The sequence below is a fragment of the Cibotium barometz genome, chromosome 58 (genome assembly GCF_041138505.1).
Source record: "Cibotium barometz isolate CiBa-2024 chromosome 58, ASM4113850v1, whole genome shotgun sequence".
Classification (NCBI taxonomy): Eukaryota; Viridiplantae; Streptophyta; class Polypodiopsida; order Cyatheales; family Cibotiaceae; genus Cibotium; species Cibotium barometz.
The window spans coordinates 2,796,184-2,811,810 of record NC_141103.1 but is presented as its reverse complement, the minus strand read 5'-3'; the positions used below and the strand labels follow the sequence as shown (position 1 = coordinate 2,811,810).

General features: G+C 51.7%; 1 protein-coding gene across 9 annotated transcripts in view; it reads left to right on the top strand.

The window, feature by feature from the left end:
- Positions 1 to 15,627, top strand: part of LOC147605798 (uncharacterized) — a 283,773-nt gene that overhangs the window by 253,386 nt on the left and 14,760 nt on the right. For all 9 annotated transcript variants that reach the window (XM_086792669.1, XM_086792672.1, XM_086792671.1 and 6 more), the window contains one exon: positions 14,267 to 14,328. In XM_086792669.1, coding sequence (XP_086648795.1) covers positions 14,267 to 14,328 — 62 coding nt within the window. The remainder of the gene's footprint in view (positions 1 to 14,266; positions 14,329 to 15,627) is intronic.

Below are 15,627 nucleotides of genomic sequence, written 5' to 3'. Positions count from 1 at the left end.
CTATAGACACAAGGAAGCAAGATTGCAAGAACTCAAGTGATAGTCATTACTTTGGCGAGAATGAAATACAACCCAAGACCTTGCTTTTATAGGCACTAGGGTGCCCTTATCTTTAATCTCTTAATAAGAGGTGGTTCATACCCGATGTGTTCACACTAAGACTTAATAAATTCACACCACTAAGACTGTGATTATTCCACCTGTCGGAATGTGCAGCAGAAGACTAACGCACGTAGGATACGCATCACCATCGAGCACCACGAACACCCCCAACGGGCACTGCAGCATCCCTCCGAAGGGCTCCCATCTCCCGGTGAGCTGCCTCCCAAAACACCGGCCGGAGGAGATGATTATGACAAGGTGCCACTCTAGCCTATATATGGCTCTTCAACTTCCCATGCTTCCACTTATGGGATAATCCAAGGCACCTTCTAGCCATAGATCACACGCTCGAAATCGCCAACATTCCAACACCCTCCCTCGATTCAAGCTCCGCAAGCCACCGAGGCGCGAGGGGGTCACCCAGGACCACACACGCCTGAGCCGCCCAGGACCACACATGCCCGGGCTCTGACCAATCCGATGAAAAGGTTGCCTTTCTATAGCTCACTATGAGGAATTCTAGGCAGCTTATCTTGGGACAGATTCAGAGAGTCCCACCCTTAGACCTCATTGGGAGTCCTATGGTATTACCTCTGACATTCAGAGGAGTTTCTGGCGGAGGCTCTGGCACTCTTACAGGAAGGCACAAATCTCCTCATTCTTTTGGATTTCACTACATGGTGGACTGGCCACCAACTAGTGGAGATCGGTTGTTGGTGTTAGCCCACTTGCCCGAGATGTGCAAGAGCTTCACAAATAGTTTATCACTGCCTATGGGAATGTAGGGAAGCACAGAGGATTTCGACCATGATAGCACACCTATTTGGTAGGATTAGTAAGGATGCCTACATATCTTTTGGTGCTATCATTTGGTTGACTCAGTCGGGCCCCAACTTAGGTATGAGAGGGACGCCAAGAGTCATGTCATTTTGATCAGGCAAGGAGTTGCTCAGCGGGGTTGCCTTCAGGATTTGCGAGAGTCAGGATACGCCCCACCGGCACAAAGATTGAACAGTGCATTTGCAGATGACACGACAGCTTTTCTTTCGGGAGATGTGAGGAATCTCCAGAGATTCGCGGAGGCGATCGAGGTTTTCCACCGCGCATTAGGAGCACAGATCAACTAGCACAAGCCATGTGGTTTTTGGGTAGACTCAGCACCCGCCCCGACTTGGCGTCCAGTTGAGGCTTTCTAGTCTATCCCAAGGGGCACTCAAGTTCGCTATCTTGGTTGCCAGATGGGCATTGATATCTAACTTGAGAAGCAGCTCACCCCTCTTCTTCTAGAGTATTCAGAAGAAGCTTTTATGGCATCAGGTTGGAGTCAAAAAGTAAGCCCATGTGTGGACAACCCCAAGTGTGAAGGGGGCAAAGATACTTTAATTTAAAAAGGTTTTATAACCTTTGGTGGGCAAAAATTAAAGATATAAAGGTTTTAAAACCTTGGGAGGCCCCTAGGCAATTTATAGAGGCTACTTCACTTTTGGAGGCCCATGTCTCTCTCTTCTCTCTCTCTCTTGTTTTTTGGGGGAGGAGGTACAAGTCTGCTGGTTGCATGGAGGAGACAGGTCGTCGGCTGCAGCAGTTCTTACATTTTCTCTCTCTCCTGTTAATAGGCGGCTGGTTGGACTGCATAGAAGTGTAGCTTTGGACTGCACGTGGTCAGGACTACTGGATGACAGGACAGTTTCTCTCTCTTGTGGAGGGCGACTGCTGTGCAGGCACATCATACAGGCTGCTGCAGGACGAATTCTGTGCTGGCAGCGCATTAGACAGGTGACTGCAGATCCTGACCTGTACGGACAGGTACAGGTGGTTATTGACAGCTCTGTCCAGTGGGTACAGAAGGGTTCAGTTCAGTCCCGTACAGCTGGTACAGGCGGCCAGGACTGCAAAGGAACTCCTTGGAAGGCTGATGGTTTAGGCTGCAGGAAACGCAGGGCTATCCACGCCTTTGGGGAGGAGGTCGGGCTGCAGCACGTGTATTTTCCCTTTTGGCAACAGGCGGACAGGGGCTGGTTTTTCATGAACATAGACATCATGTCGATGGCGTTCAACTGATGGAACTTTCAGCTTCTCTTTGCTTTGGGTTCGGGACTGTTTTGAGACTGTTTATGGGCTGTTTTTGTTTGGCTGCAAATTCAGCTATGTACTTGGGTTTTTGGCTGCAAGTACAGGTCACTTGAATATGTTTCTTGGCATGGGAGAGATGCAAGCTCGCATGGCTGCGTGCTCATGGAGCAGATTGTTTTCTTCCTGCTAGAAAGGAACCTACAGTTATGGGCATCTCTATGTTGCCAGATGTTTCATGAGGGAACAGGTAACTAGATGTATGCCGTTGTTGGCACTGTTGTTGAATGGTGCCATGAATGGTTCTGTATGGAAACAGGACAGAAGTTTCAAAGGGAAACAGGCCTAAGGGTTTCATGTGGAAACAGGTCGTAGGTTTGTCGAGGAAGCATGTTTTTGGGTTTCTCCAGGAGATAGGTCACATGCAGGCAGAAGGTACAGGAATGGACACATGTTTGGTACAGCCTTGCTACCGATTGGGCAGGGGACAGGGAATCCATGACAGAGATGGATAGTACCCTTGAAAGGTAGAGAGGGTTGGTACAGGTGTGTCGACTGTATGGTATGCGCTGTGCTGTGATACGAGTTCTCTTCTGAGAGACAGTTTGGGAGTCTGTGTTGTGATGCAGAAGCACTGGATGTATCAGGGTGTGATGTTGTTCATAGTATGAGAGGCTATGGATGGTTGTGGCAGCCCTGATCATGGGAGAAAGCTTCTATATGCAGACTCAATGTGAGAGAGTCTTTCGATGTGAACAATGGCTGGACTTGTTTGTGAATGCCGAGTGGACAAGAAGCCATGATGCAGGTTCTTTGTAGGCTTCAGGGGTTCTACTGAGACGGCCGAGTTTCCAGCCTTATTGTAATCAAAGCTCTTAAAATCAATTAAAGAAATACCGCAAGGGGCGCCACTGTGTTTTGGGGCCAATCGGTGTCCGTGTACTGTTTGCAGGAGCACTCTAGCTCCCCCTGTTTTTTTTCCTTTTCTAGGTCCTCAATGGCGTTGAAGTGTTTTATGTGCGAGTGTTTGTTTCACCGCCCGTCAGGCCGGTTTCAGCTATCCACCACAGGATGTAGAAGTAGAGAGAGAAGGAAAGAGAAACATCCACCATAGGATAGAGAGAGAAGGGAAAAGAAATATCCACCATAGGATATAGAGGAAGAGAGAGAGGAAGGAAAATCCGCCACACAATTTAGAGAGAGAAAGAGGGAGAATTTACCACGAGTTGGAGAGAGAGAGGGGGGGGGAAGAGAGAGAGAGAATTGAATGCCTAGCTAACTAACTAATGGGGGAAAATCGAATGAAGAACTGAACATGTAGAAAAGCACAAAGCACTATGCAGGTGCCAGACGGACAGGCGCGCTACATCACCACAAGATGTAGAAGTAGAGAGAGAAGGAAGGAGAAACATCCACCATAGGATAGAAGGAGAAGGGAAAAGAAATATCGAGTGTAGGATACACAGGGAGAGAGAGAGAGAGAGAGAGGAAGGAAAATCCACCACACAATTAAGAGAGAGAAAGAGGGAGAATCTACCACGAGTGGGAGAGAGAGAGAGAGAATTGAATGCCTAGCTAACTAAATAATGGGAGAAAATCGAATGAAGAAGTGAACATGTAGAAAAGCACAAAGCTAAACTGCATTCGAATCATTTTCAAACTCAAGTACCTCCACCTTTTATACAACTCATCAAGGTGTTCACACCCATGTGCATATGGGATAACTCTCTCTCTCACACACACACACACATCTTGTCTCTCCTTTCTCAAATACAACCAAGACTACAACTCATACAGCAAGGCGGTTGCCCCCTGAGGCGCAAGAGAGAAGCCTGACAAGGGTCTGGGGTAGAATTAGGCTCAGCATCGACATCGACTTAGCTATCCCTCAGGAGTGGCTGACTCCTATCCCAGACCCAACCCCCCCACTATGGCTAGGTGTGTTCACCAGACATGAAATTCTCATGGCGGTCCACGGAGCAAATGAGGGTAGTGGTCTGCTCACTTTTTCTATTGGATCCCATGGCAGATTAGAGAGATCCGAGCTTCCCTTAGAGGATTTCAGGGGCTACACCTCGTAGAGGGTGAGGTTGATTGGTTTTCGAGTACGGGAGTGGCACATAGACCCACCACCGGCAGCCAAGGTGGCCAAAGAGAGATTCTGACGGCTATGGATATGGGAGTGCCAACCTCTCACACATCTACAGTGGGGCCCGGGAGAGTGGACTTGGCACAACCCCGCTGATTGGGAGGAGACTCTGGATGCCCCCTTCTTTGCATATACTGCACGGCTAGGCCGGAGGATTCAGATGCCAGAGATTGATGGCACCCCACTTGGCATTATAGACGACCTGTGTGGTTGTTCCCCCCCCCCCCCCCCCCCCCCCCTTCCCCTTGTATGAGATAGCCTTCTCCTCACAGAGCGGCCAGCGGGAGTAGAAGTGTCTCTCCCCCTTATGATCATGTGATTCCCGCCCCGTACATGAGGCGAGTTTGTATCTAGCCCTTTGTGGTTGTATCTAGCCCTTTGTGACTGTCATTCATTAACTAGTAGAACGATCTTTTTCTTGGAAAAAAAAAGATTATTAAGCATGTCTTTGCTGGTTTTCCTCTTGCAGTGGTTGGGTATGCCACCTTGTCTTTAAATACTCTAGCAAACAAGTGGAGGACTGGGTGAATGTTGCATGAACCCCCTTCCAAAGTGTATAACACTTCTCAAATCTTGTTGATTAGAACTATCAAGTGTACTCTAGAAGGCCTTGGTGGTACTAAGGTCTGAAAACTTAGAAGGAATCAGGAGGAAAGAGCAGCATGACCTCTGTAGCACCCAAGAAAAAAAGGTTCTTGCACATTGTGATGGCACCATAACCTTCTAGATATGGTACGCAACTTTGATAAAATCTGATTATGGATTATGAGTTTTTCTTTCTCGAGTTTTTTTCATTTTTGAATGTGTGGTTGAAGTAATGCATTTACACTTTATTCACCTCATGAAATTTGGCAGAGGATTCTTTGACTATTCACCACCTCTCAGGTTGCCTCTCGCATCATCACTTCGGGGGCAGTCGCCTGTTTGACAGATTCGAGGCCCACCTGCCGTTGTGAAGAGACGTGTGCCATGGTTAACTTTGTGTGGGAACAGTCTTAACCCCTGATTTAGTCAAACATTTAGCCTCAGTAATCATCAGCATCAGTACTACAACTAGCATCATCATCAGCATCAGCAGCATCCACATCATCTTCATCCCAAGGAGGGCATGGGCCCTGCCGGTAGCCAGCATAAAACAGTCAGCAGCCAGCATGCAGGCGACAGTATCTAGGTGAAGGCCACTTGGTATGGGGGAGGCAGTACAGAAAACGCAGCAATAAAAGCATTAAAAACAGCAGTTCCCACGACCAGACCTGGCCAACAGCATTGTCTACTGGCCGATTGCACCCTCATCGTAATATATAAGCAACACATCATTTTCAGCAAGTCTCAAGTCATATTCATCATTGTTTCATCATGACATGTAGTAGAGCATAAGCAGAAGGGCTAAGGGTCAGCCCATAGGCTGACCACAAGCCCTAAAGCGTGTACAAGCTGTAAGTTACCTTTTTGTACTGTTACATGCGGATGCTCTTAGAGTCTTCTTTCAGCCCTAAACACCATCTCGAACATGCTGATGTAAAAACGCAGACAGAAGGGAGAGTAGAGAGAGAGAGAGAGAGAGAGAGAGAGAGAGAGAGAGAGAGAGAGAGAGAGATGGCTGGAAATTCAGTATTTCATATGATGGTACAAAAGGGTACATAATCCCTTGCAGCCATGGGCTGCCTTCTGGAAAAGGTAGAACACCCTAACCCTAGTCTATGTCTAGACCCAACTCAACAAGGAGTTGAATGAGTAAAATGATTAGCAAATATGCCAATTTATAGGCCTTGAAGTGACCATGTGATCTGGTCGGCCAGCTCCTGGACATAAAATAAACATATGCTGCAACCGACTGGATCCTCTTCTTCTGTGTACTGGCTGACAGCCCCCATGTCCTCTACTAGTCAACTCTCCTTGCCAAAACAGCATACCATGCTCCAAATCTGTGTTTCTAGTGAGTCTTTATCATGTTGCCTCCAGGATTAGCCATGAGATTAGCATGAACATGTGTGTGCACATGAACATCCCCCTCTGCTAAACTTGATGACGGGATTCCAATCTGCTTCTTGGATGACTGTCATCATCCCATTCTATTCCCGGAGTCCCTCTGTCATCCTTCCTACCCTGGCAACCTTTTCACTGAATACCCCGGCCCGGTCTCCAAATACTGGCCGACTACACCCTCATCATAATATATAAGCAATACATCACTTTCAGCAAGTCTCAAGTCATATTCATCATTGTTTCATCATGACATGGCTCACCACAAGCCCTAAAGCATGTGCAAGCAGTAAGTTACCTTTTGTACCATACTAATACAAGAAAACCTGAACACTAATCTCTCCATTCTTCTCTCTCCTACGTGTCTTAATCATAGTTAATTAGCATCAATGTTCTTAAGTATGCTTAGGGATGTGGATCAGTACACCAAGGCTTCCACGCATGCAACATTCAAGGAGGTTTAGACCGCATGCATGAACGTCGAGAGGCCTTTTCACGCATATGGCATCAGGTCCCTTCCTCTCAGACAGTGCCACACACCTCACTTGGCACTACAGGCCACCGGTTTTGGCTTCCCCCCCTCCCTCCGAGAGCGGCCAGCCATGGAGGGGACTATCCTGCCATGTGTTTTGTCCTCTTTTAGGGGTTCAGTGCTTGTAATTCAGCCTATTGGCTGGTTTTCATATAGCTAATAGAAGTATTTTTTTCCGTGAAAAAAAAAAGTTACATAAATAATAAGACAATACAATCCTAATTTTTTTTTTTTTTCCGAGAAAAGATCCTTTCATTAGTTATGTAGAAAAAAACGCCCGTAGGGCTACAAAAGAGATCTCTCCTGCTCCTAACAGAGAGAAGAGCAGTGAATACATCATGGCAGCCCGGGAGACTCTCCCTAGGTGCTGCAAAATACAAGCATCAGTCTAAAGGACTGAGCGGCTAAATCATACAATGGGGGGGGGGAAGAGCCAAACAGGTGGCCTGTAGTGCCAACGGGGGGATCCCGTGTGTAGGGTGTAGAACGGGCCGCAGCGCCAAGTGGTATGAAAGGCCTGGCGCCGTAAAATCGCCTCATCCGAGTCTCCCCGGATGCGGTCGTACTGTCCTCGCAGGGTGTGGATCAACTCCTGCCAAATCCCCCGAACAGTCTCTGCTGGTGGCTCTAATCTCCCCTCAAAGGCCGTGAAGCACCGGGCCCTCCAGGTGAACCAGATGGTGAGGCTGCTGAGGAGCTCCCATCGTAAATCCCTCTCCTGTGTCCAGCTGTCGGACGAGAAATCCGGTGCCGGAACCAGGCGAGGCTGGCCCCTAATAAATCTGATGGCCTGACTGCCCTGCTCCATCTCATAGCCCATAGCAGGCCCTGACAAAGTCGACCAAGCAGCGGCACCCCACGTAAACATACCCTCTGGAGAGAGGGGGGCTAGAATACGCAGCATCCGCAGCCAGATCTGCTGTGCCTGAGGGCAGTCCCAAAGGCAATGTCTCTGTGTCTCCATAGGGTGGCCGCATCGGACGCAGGCCGCCGGAAGACCGCTATAAACAAGCCAAGTGCCAACTGCTGAGCCCCTGTGGGCGACCAGCCACTGAAAAGCCGAGATCCTGCGGGCCTGTCGACTAGCCCAGAGTCGAGCCCAGAAATCCTCCAGGAACTCCTGTGATAGTCCCTGCAATCGCCAATGCCCAGCTGCCGCTGGAGAAACCGTCCTCCTCGCCGTCAAAATATGCCGTCCCAGCCGAACAGTATACTGGAAAAAAGTGATCTCTGTGGCCTCAAGGGATGCATAAGGATCATGCCACTCGTACTCTCCGGGGTCCCACTGTAGCCGGGCCAAGGGGCGTGCTGCATATGCCCATATACGCCAATCCGGGAGCACGTCAGCAGGGTCGGGGTCAATATGCCACTTCCGAGAAGCGGCAGCTACTACCCGAATCCTCTGAAAGGTGCACTCTGCAACCAAGGGCGACTCCACCTCCACTCTCTGGAGTCGGCCCTCATCCTGAATCTCATAATAGAGGCATCTGCCATCCTCAGTGCTAGCTCTGACAGCAATCAGGATCTCCAACTGTGTGAAGGCACCCATCCACCGTGGGGCCACTGGCTCGAGAGGTGTGAACCACTCCTCTGAAAGTGCCTCCTGAATATCATCCCGCATAATCAACCCCCCTCTGAAGTGACTCAGCCTCTCCACCTGGGTCTCCTCTGGTAGACTGCAGAAAGCCTGCCAGTCTCCAAAACTACGAGCTGGGCCTGCCGCTAAAGGTCCCCAGGCTAGACGAGGCCGAGAACCCAGCATATGACCCTGCTCTGTACGAACCGCTGGGCTCCAGATGAGCGGCTGCCTGGCCCGCTCCTCAACACAAGACGGAGGCCGCTGAGAGAGCCCCGGTCTCAGCAAATCCCAAGCTCTCAGGATACTCAAAGCAAATCTGTCCTCCCATCCTCTACTGAGGCCTGTCCTCCTCATCTCTATGAATATCCAGCGAATCTCTGGTGCCCAAGTACCCCCTGCAGGAGGCGCCCGGGCCTGCAATCGCTGCAAGAGGAGCTCTTTCCAAGGCTCAGCGCCTGGAAGCAACCCCCGAACAATAAGCATCCCCAATAAGGCTCTACTCTGATCAACTGGATCTATAATGCCCAAACCGCCCTGAGCCAGCGGGAGTGTAATAACTGCCCATGCAACCTTTGCCCGAGCTGGCTGACCGTCCCGCCCAGACCACAGAAAGTTCCTGATCAGCCTCTGTACCTGGCTGATGCAAGAGCTCGAAAAAATCCAGCAAGACGTAATGTACCACATGGTCGCTAACAGCACCTGATTTGCCACCACCACCCTCCCAGCCAAGGATAGTCGAGCTGTACTCCAATACAATAGCTTCTTCCGAATGCTCAGAAGAAGCGGGGCAATCTGCTGCTCAGGTGACAAATCGAGGCCAATCTGGCATCCCAAATACCGCACTGCTGTGCCGGGAGGAATCCATCTAAAACCGGGGTCCGGACTCCATGCCGGAGTGGGAGCACTACTGATCCAAAAGGCCACTGTCTTGCGCCAATTGATCAATGCTCCCGAAGCTGCACTAAAAACCTGGAGCGACTGCTCTGCCCGAATAAGATTGGCCTCTTGGCCATGCAAAAATAAGCCCGTGTCGTCTGCAAACTCAGCATCAAGCAAATCCTCCCCCCGGACTGGGAGCTGAAGTCCTCTCAAACCAACCTCCTCTGCCGTCAAATACATACTCATAGCCTCCGCAAAGAAGAGAAAAAGGAAAGGGGCGAGAGGACACCCCTGACGGACTGATCTGGTCAGCTCAAAACTCGGCCCCCGACCTCCTGCAATCAGCACCTGGCTGCGAGCTGTGGAATACAAAGCTGCCACCCCTCTGATCCATCCTGGCTCAAAGCCCAGGCGTAGCATAGTGCCCTCTAAGAATCCCCAATCAACTCTATCGTATGCCTTCTCAAAATCGAGAAGCATCACGACCAAGTCCTCGCCAAGAAACCTAGCTCGGGCCGTCGCCTCCCAGAAAGTAAAGATGTTGTCAAGGATACTGCGCTCCTTGACAAATCCTGTCTGAGTAGCATGAATCAACTCCCCCAGGAAGGGCTGGATCCTCAAACTCAAGGCCTTTGCCAAGACCTTGTATACAGTATTGAGGATCGTAAATAGGCCTCCAATGCCGAATGTCATCCGATACTCCCTCCCCCTTGGGGATAAGATAGATCAAGCCCTCTGAAAAGCTCTGCGGCATCACCCCAGTGTCCAAAACATGCTGAAAGCCCCTGCGGAGGCCTGGCCCCAAAAGGTCCCAATAGCGCATAAAAAAGGCCGGCGTCAGTCCGTCCTCCCCTGGGCAACTATGTCGCGGCAGGACCCTCAAGGCCTCGGCAAGCTCAATCTCTGACAGAGGCGCACCTAGAACTGTGCGCATATGGTCTGTGACCCTCCTCTGCACATGGGCCCACACAGTCTGTCTGCATACATCTCGATCCTCAGTGGCTGGCTCCGCTGAAAGCAAGTCACGATAAAAAGCAGTGGCAATGGCTCTGATCTCCCCGAGCTCAGTAGCTATCGATCCATCCGGTCTAGCAAGCTGGCGAACCCCTGCTCGCGCATGACGGGGTCCAGTGATCTCAAAAAACTCCCCAGTCACTCTATCACCAAGCTGCGTCCACTGAGAGGCCTGACGACGATAGTAAAACTCATGTCTCTGCTCCTCTGCCTCTCTAACCTCCTGGCGTGCCTGGCTCAGCTGGGACGCCACCCACTCACATGCAGGCTGCTGCTCCTGAAGGCGCTGTAGCGAAGCAAGGCTGCGTCTCAGCCGTTGCTCCCGCTCGCGAATCTCTCCCAGTCGTGTCAAAGCTGCAGCGTGTAGAAAAGAGCTAAGATCAATGAGTCCCTGGGCACACTGGCCCGCTGCATCCTGGTCAGAGCACTGACTATCATGCCAGATCCTCTCAATGTCCTCAGCGAGACTGGGGTCTGCAAGTACCCTCTCTGGGATCCTCAACTGCCAAGCTGGGCTCCCGTGTCCCCTCCTCCAAAGTCAGTATAACTGGCGCATGATCTGAAAATGAGGTGCCAGCAAGAATGCCGACGGAGCCCCCTCGCTCCCCCAACCAATCGCCCACATAAAAGCGATCAATCCGAGATAGATTAGTCCCTCCCTGCCGGCGATCCGACCGAGAGAAACTAAGACTGTCCTGAGACCGGGAGAAAGCCCCATGCTGCCATGCATCAGTGATCCTCAGTGTCATACAAAACCGGTCCAAGCTGCAAGCTCCGTGCCGTGCACTGTAACATGACTGCCTCCCACCCTATCTGCCGGGTCCTCAAGCATGTTGAAGTCTCCCCCAACACACCAATGTGCGGCCTCTGGCAATGCATCTGTAACCTGAGTCCAGAACTCTGCTCTGGCACTAGCATGATTGGGCGCATAGATGTTGAGCACACCCAATAGCTCATCATGCATCCTCAGAATGACATACTGTGCTCTACCAGGCACAATGATCCCTCGGTCCACAATGGCCTGCCGCCATGCATCTGCAATAACCATGCATACTCCTCCCTGTCCACCCAACGGACCAAACCCTGCAGACCAGAAAGTGTCCCATCTACCAGGCATCACCGAACCATATCTCCGGATCCTGCTCTCACCCAAGTGGTGCTCCTGCATCATCAGAATGTCAATGCTGCCACCAACCAGACATCTCTGTAGCTCCTGCCTCAAGCAGCCTCGATAGCGTATAAAGTGTGCTCCGCCAAGGCCCTGTACATTCCATGAGATGATCCTCATGGATGTCCTACTGAGGTGGATGCTGTCTCAGCCGTACGGCGGGCCTTCGCAAGCGGCTTGGATGGAGAGTAGTCCCCATCCGAACGGCTGCGAGTCTGCCCACCCGGTGTACTGCAAGAATCCCGGATCAGGCGCCAGTGGCTGTGACCCATGGCGACTGCCTCCTGCTCTGACATAGTAACCTCGTGAATGCTCACATATCCTGGGTCGCGCGCCAAATCTGCAACTATGCGCACGACCAAATGTCGAATCCCGGATGTATCCACACCCTCGGGATCCAAGACAAAATGAGCCAACTCCCAAAGTCGGCCTAGCACATCTGTAACCTCCAAATCGCTCATGTGATGTGAAAACTCAACTGCCTGAGTCTTCAACGTGCTGAGAGCGAGCTCTAGAGTCCACTCCCGGTCACAAGGTCCACATAGAGGGAACGAGAAGGCCACTGCTGAGTCTAGTGCCTCCTCCCCGCGGGCCGGAGGTATCACTACATGCACTCGGATGGGTGCTGGCTCATGGGGGCCCTCTGCTCCAAAAAGCCGTGTGAAGGTATAATCAAACGCCGCCGAGCGCTGTCGAATGCCGAGGCGACTCAGCCGACTACGAATAGAAGAAATCCGTGAGGCCCTAATCGGCATAGGTCTCCTCTGTGATGCTCGAGCGAGGTCAGTGCTCAGCGCCCTCCGGACTGCAGGTGAGCGCCAGGGAGCTGCCAGGACCTCCCGGGAAGGCGAGGCGGGCGGAGGGGGAGGAGGGGGAGGCGAGGGAGGAGGAGAGGGAGCCGCTGCCGAGACCGGAGCGGGGGCGGGAGGAGGCGATGGTGGAAGCGAGGCGGTGGGAGGGGATGGGTGTGGAGGAGGTGAAGGAGGGGGAGCTGGCATCTCCTGGTCCTCGGTCGCTGCAGGGGTCTCCTCCTGAAGGGGAGCAAATCTGTTCCTCACGGGAACCCAGTGAGGCTGAGACTGTGGCTGCTGCTGCAGCGGTACCTGGGCGTGCTGCGGTGGCTGTCTCCCTCGACGGCGCCCCTGTCCAGGCTGCCACTCCGAGGTCTCTGTGGCCTGAGCAGGTGTCCCTGAGGCAGCCTGCCGAGCCGAATCTGTGGGCGGGCCATCCGTGGCCTGCTGCTGTGGTGAGGGCCGAGGTCTCCTGCGAGGGCAGGCCTTGGCCAAATGACCGACCTGCCTGCAAATGAAGCACTGGTTCGGGAGCCCCGAGAACTCCACTCTCTGATCTATCCACCCCCCCCCTATCCTAGGTAGCTGAATGACCTTAGGAAGGGAGGAGATGTCAGATACTAACACTCTGACCGAAGGTAGCCCAGCTGCTCTGGCCACCACTGAAGCTGCTGAGGGGCCCGTCTCAAGAACCGAGCCCACCAGTGCTCCGAGCCTGGAGAGGAGCGGAAGATACTCCCGGCGGAGACCAGGGAAACAAACTGTAATGTGGAAGAGGCGCTCTCCCTGCTCCGCCGCAGCTGGGTCAAATCCATGCTGCCAAGGCCTGAAGAAAGCCCGAGCACCCCTGATATCCAGAGGACTCATGGCAATGACCTTGGCAACGCTCTGGGCGGCCTCGAACTCGATCTGATAATGTCCCCGGCCCAAGAGCTGTACATCAAGGATCTTGCCCACATCTGCAAGAAGGCGAGCCTGAAGTAGATCCCTGATCTCCCCTCTGCTGGGGCGAGTGCCGACTATACGGCAGATGGTGGAGTGAGCCTGAAGGCGTTCCACCTCTGCGGTGAGGCTCGCTTCCTCTTCCGGCGAAAGAGAAAGCCTGATGGGGAGGACCTCGGTGGCGGGCGAGGGGGCTGCGGAAGAGTCCCTCTGAGACGAGGCGGGAGGAGTCTCCATCAGAGTCTGAAGCTCAAGCGAAGGCGAGGCGAAAGCGGAAAACCTGCAAGAAGCGGGCTGCACACCAAGAGGCGGAAGGATGGAAGACGAAGAGGGAAAAAACACAAAAACCCCCAAGGGGTGAGAAGCAGGGAAGGGGGGGGCGGCGAAAAGAGGAAAGGCCCAGAGGGGGGGGGCGGCGACAACGCGAGGAGGAGGAGGGAGGCGGGGCGCTGCTGATAGGAGGCGGCGAGAGCAGGCGAAAAGGCGGGGGGGCGACCAGGCGGCAGCGGGGGGGGGATGGCAACAGGCGACAGCGGGGGGGGGAAGGCGAACAGGCGGCAGCGGGGGGGTGAGGCGAACAGGCGGCAGCGGGGGGAGGGTGGCGAAATGGCGAAGAGGGGGGGCAGCGGCGAGGAAGGAGGGGGGGCGGCGCAGCAGCGAAGAAGGAGAGGGGGGGCGCAGCGGCGAGCAGAGGGAAGCAAGCGGGGGGCGGAAGGCAAACAGGCGCGAGGAGGGGGGGGAGCGACGGTGCGCAGAGCAGGGTGAGGCGGGGAGCTTCAGCGAGCGAAAAAAACACAATACAATCCTAATGGTTATAAGCTAGTAAATATTCCACATCTATGGCTGCTTTTCATATAACTAATAGAAGGATTTTTCCCCGGCAAAAAAAAAACGTTACACATAATAAAACATAGTACAATCCTAAAGGTTATAAGCTAGTAAATATTCCACATCTATGATACCATACACCATCAACAATACAAAATGGTTGATATCTTACACTTCATTACGATAGAAATTTTGCTTGTTACTATGTTTTCTTGGTCTTTTGTTGCAGGTCTCCATGATTTTTATTGACGAGAAGAAACTCATCTTAACAGCATCTATTTTCTTCACATGGTGAGCTCTCCCTTTTCTTTTCCTAATGTGAGGCCTCCTAACCTCACTCTAATACCAACTTAAAACTTGGATCTAAGGAGAATCAAAATGTAATAGAAATATCATGATTACGGCGACACAAGAAAATATGATCCCTCTAAATGTTGTATATAGTGTACATATGCCCTTTCTTTTCAGGAAAACCGATGCCAAGGACATGGATGGACATGGAGTCTCTTGAATAAATCCAAACATATGCCCTTTCTTTTCAGGAAAACCGATGCCAAGGACATGGATGGACATGGAGTCTCTTGAATAAATCCAAGGGTTTTTTTCCCCATTGGACTAGTATGGATTGCAAGATAGGTTGTACATGTTCTTCTTCAAGTTTTTTTTTCTTTTTTCCGGAGAAGAGACTTCTATTAAGTATGAAAAAATATACAAAAGGGAGATTTCAAACCAAACTAGGTGGAGATCTCAACCAATCGGGTGCCTTGTGTTGCCAACAAGGTGCTATCTGAGTGGAAATGAAGAATAGACCATGATCCCACTCTCTCATAAACTAGTCCTGCTTTCTCTTTTTGCGGCCCTCCAAGATCCCTGGATTCTGGCCCCCAGCTTGGGGTATGGATAATATCACTCCAAATCCTGCAAAGGCACTGTGTGTCCAAGACAATAGTGCCCTCTATGGCCTCAGTGCATCTAGCCTTCCAGATGTGCTAGGTTGTAATACTAGCAATAATCTCCCATGCATTGTCCAATCTCTATGCCGGCGTGGTGTATCCTGAATCTGGCAAATCCTAAATGCAACCTCACTGAGCAACTCCTTGCCCGATCAAAATGACGTCACTCCTATCGTTCCCCTCATACCTAAGCTGGGGGCTGACCGAGTCAACCAAATGATAGCACCAAAAGATATGTAGGCATCCTTACTAATCCTGCCAAATAGGTGTGCTATCACAGTCCAAATCCTCTGTGCTTCCTTGCATTCCCATAGGCACCTGTCTCTGAAGCTCCTGCACGTCTCAGGCAAGTTGGGCTAACACCAACAACTAATCTCCACTGGTTGGTGGCGAGTCCACCATGTAGTGTAATCCAAAAGAATGAGGAGATTTGTGCCTTCCTATAAGAGTGCCACAGCCTCCGCCAGAAACTCCTCTGAATGTCAAAGGTAATACCATAGGACTCCCAATGAGGTCTAAGGGTAGGGACTCTCTGAATCTGTCCCAAGACAAGCTGCCTGGCATTCCTCACAGTGTAGCTATAGAAAGGCAAACTTTTCATCAGATTGGTGGCATCCATCCATTCACACTCACCGGG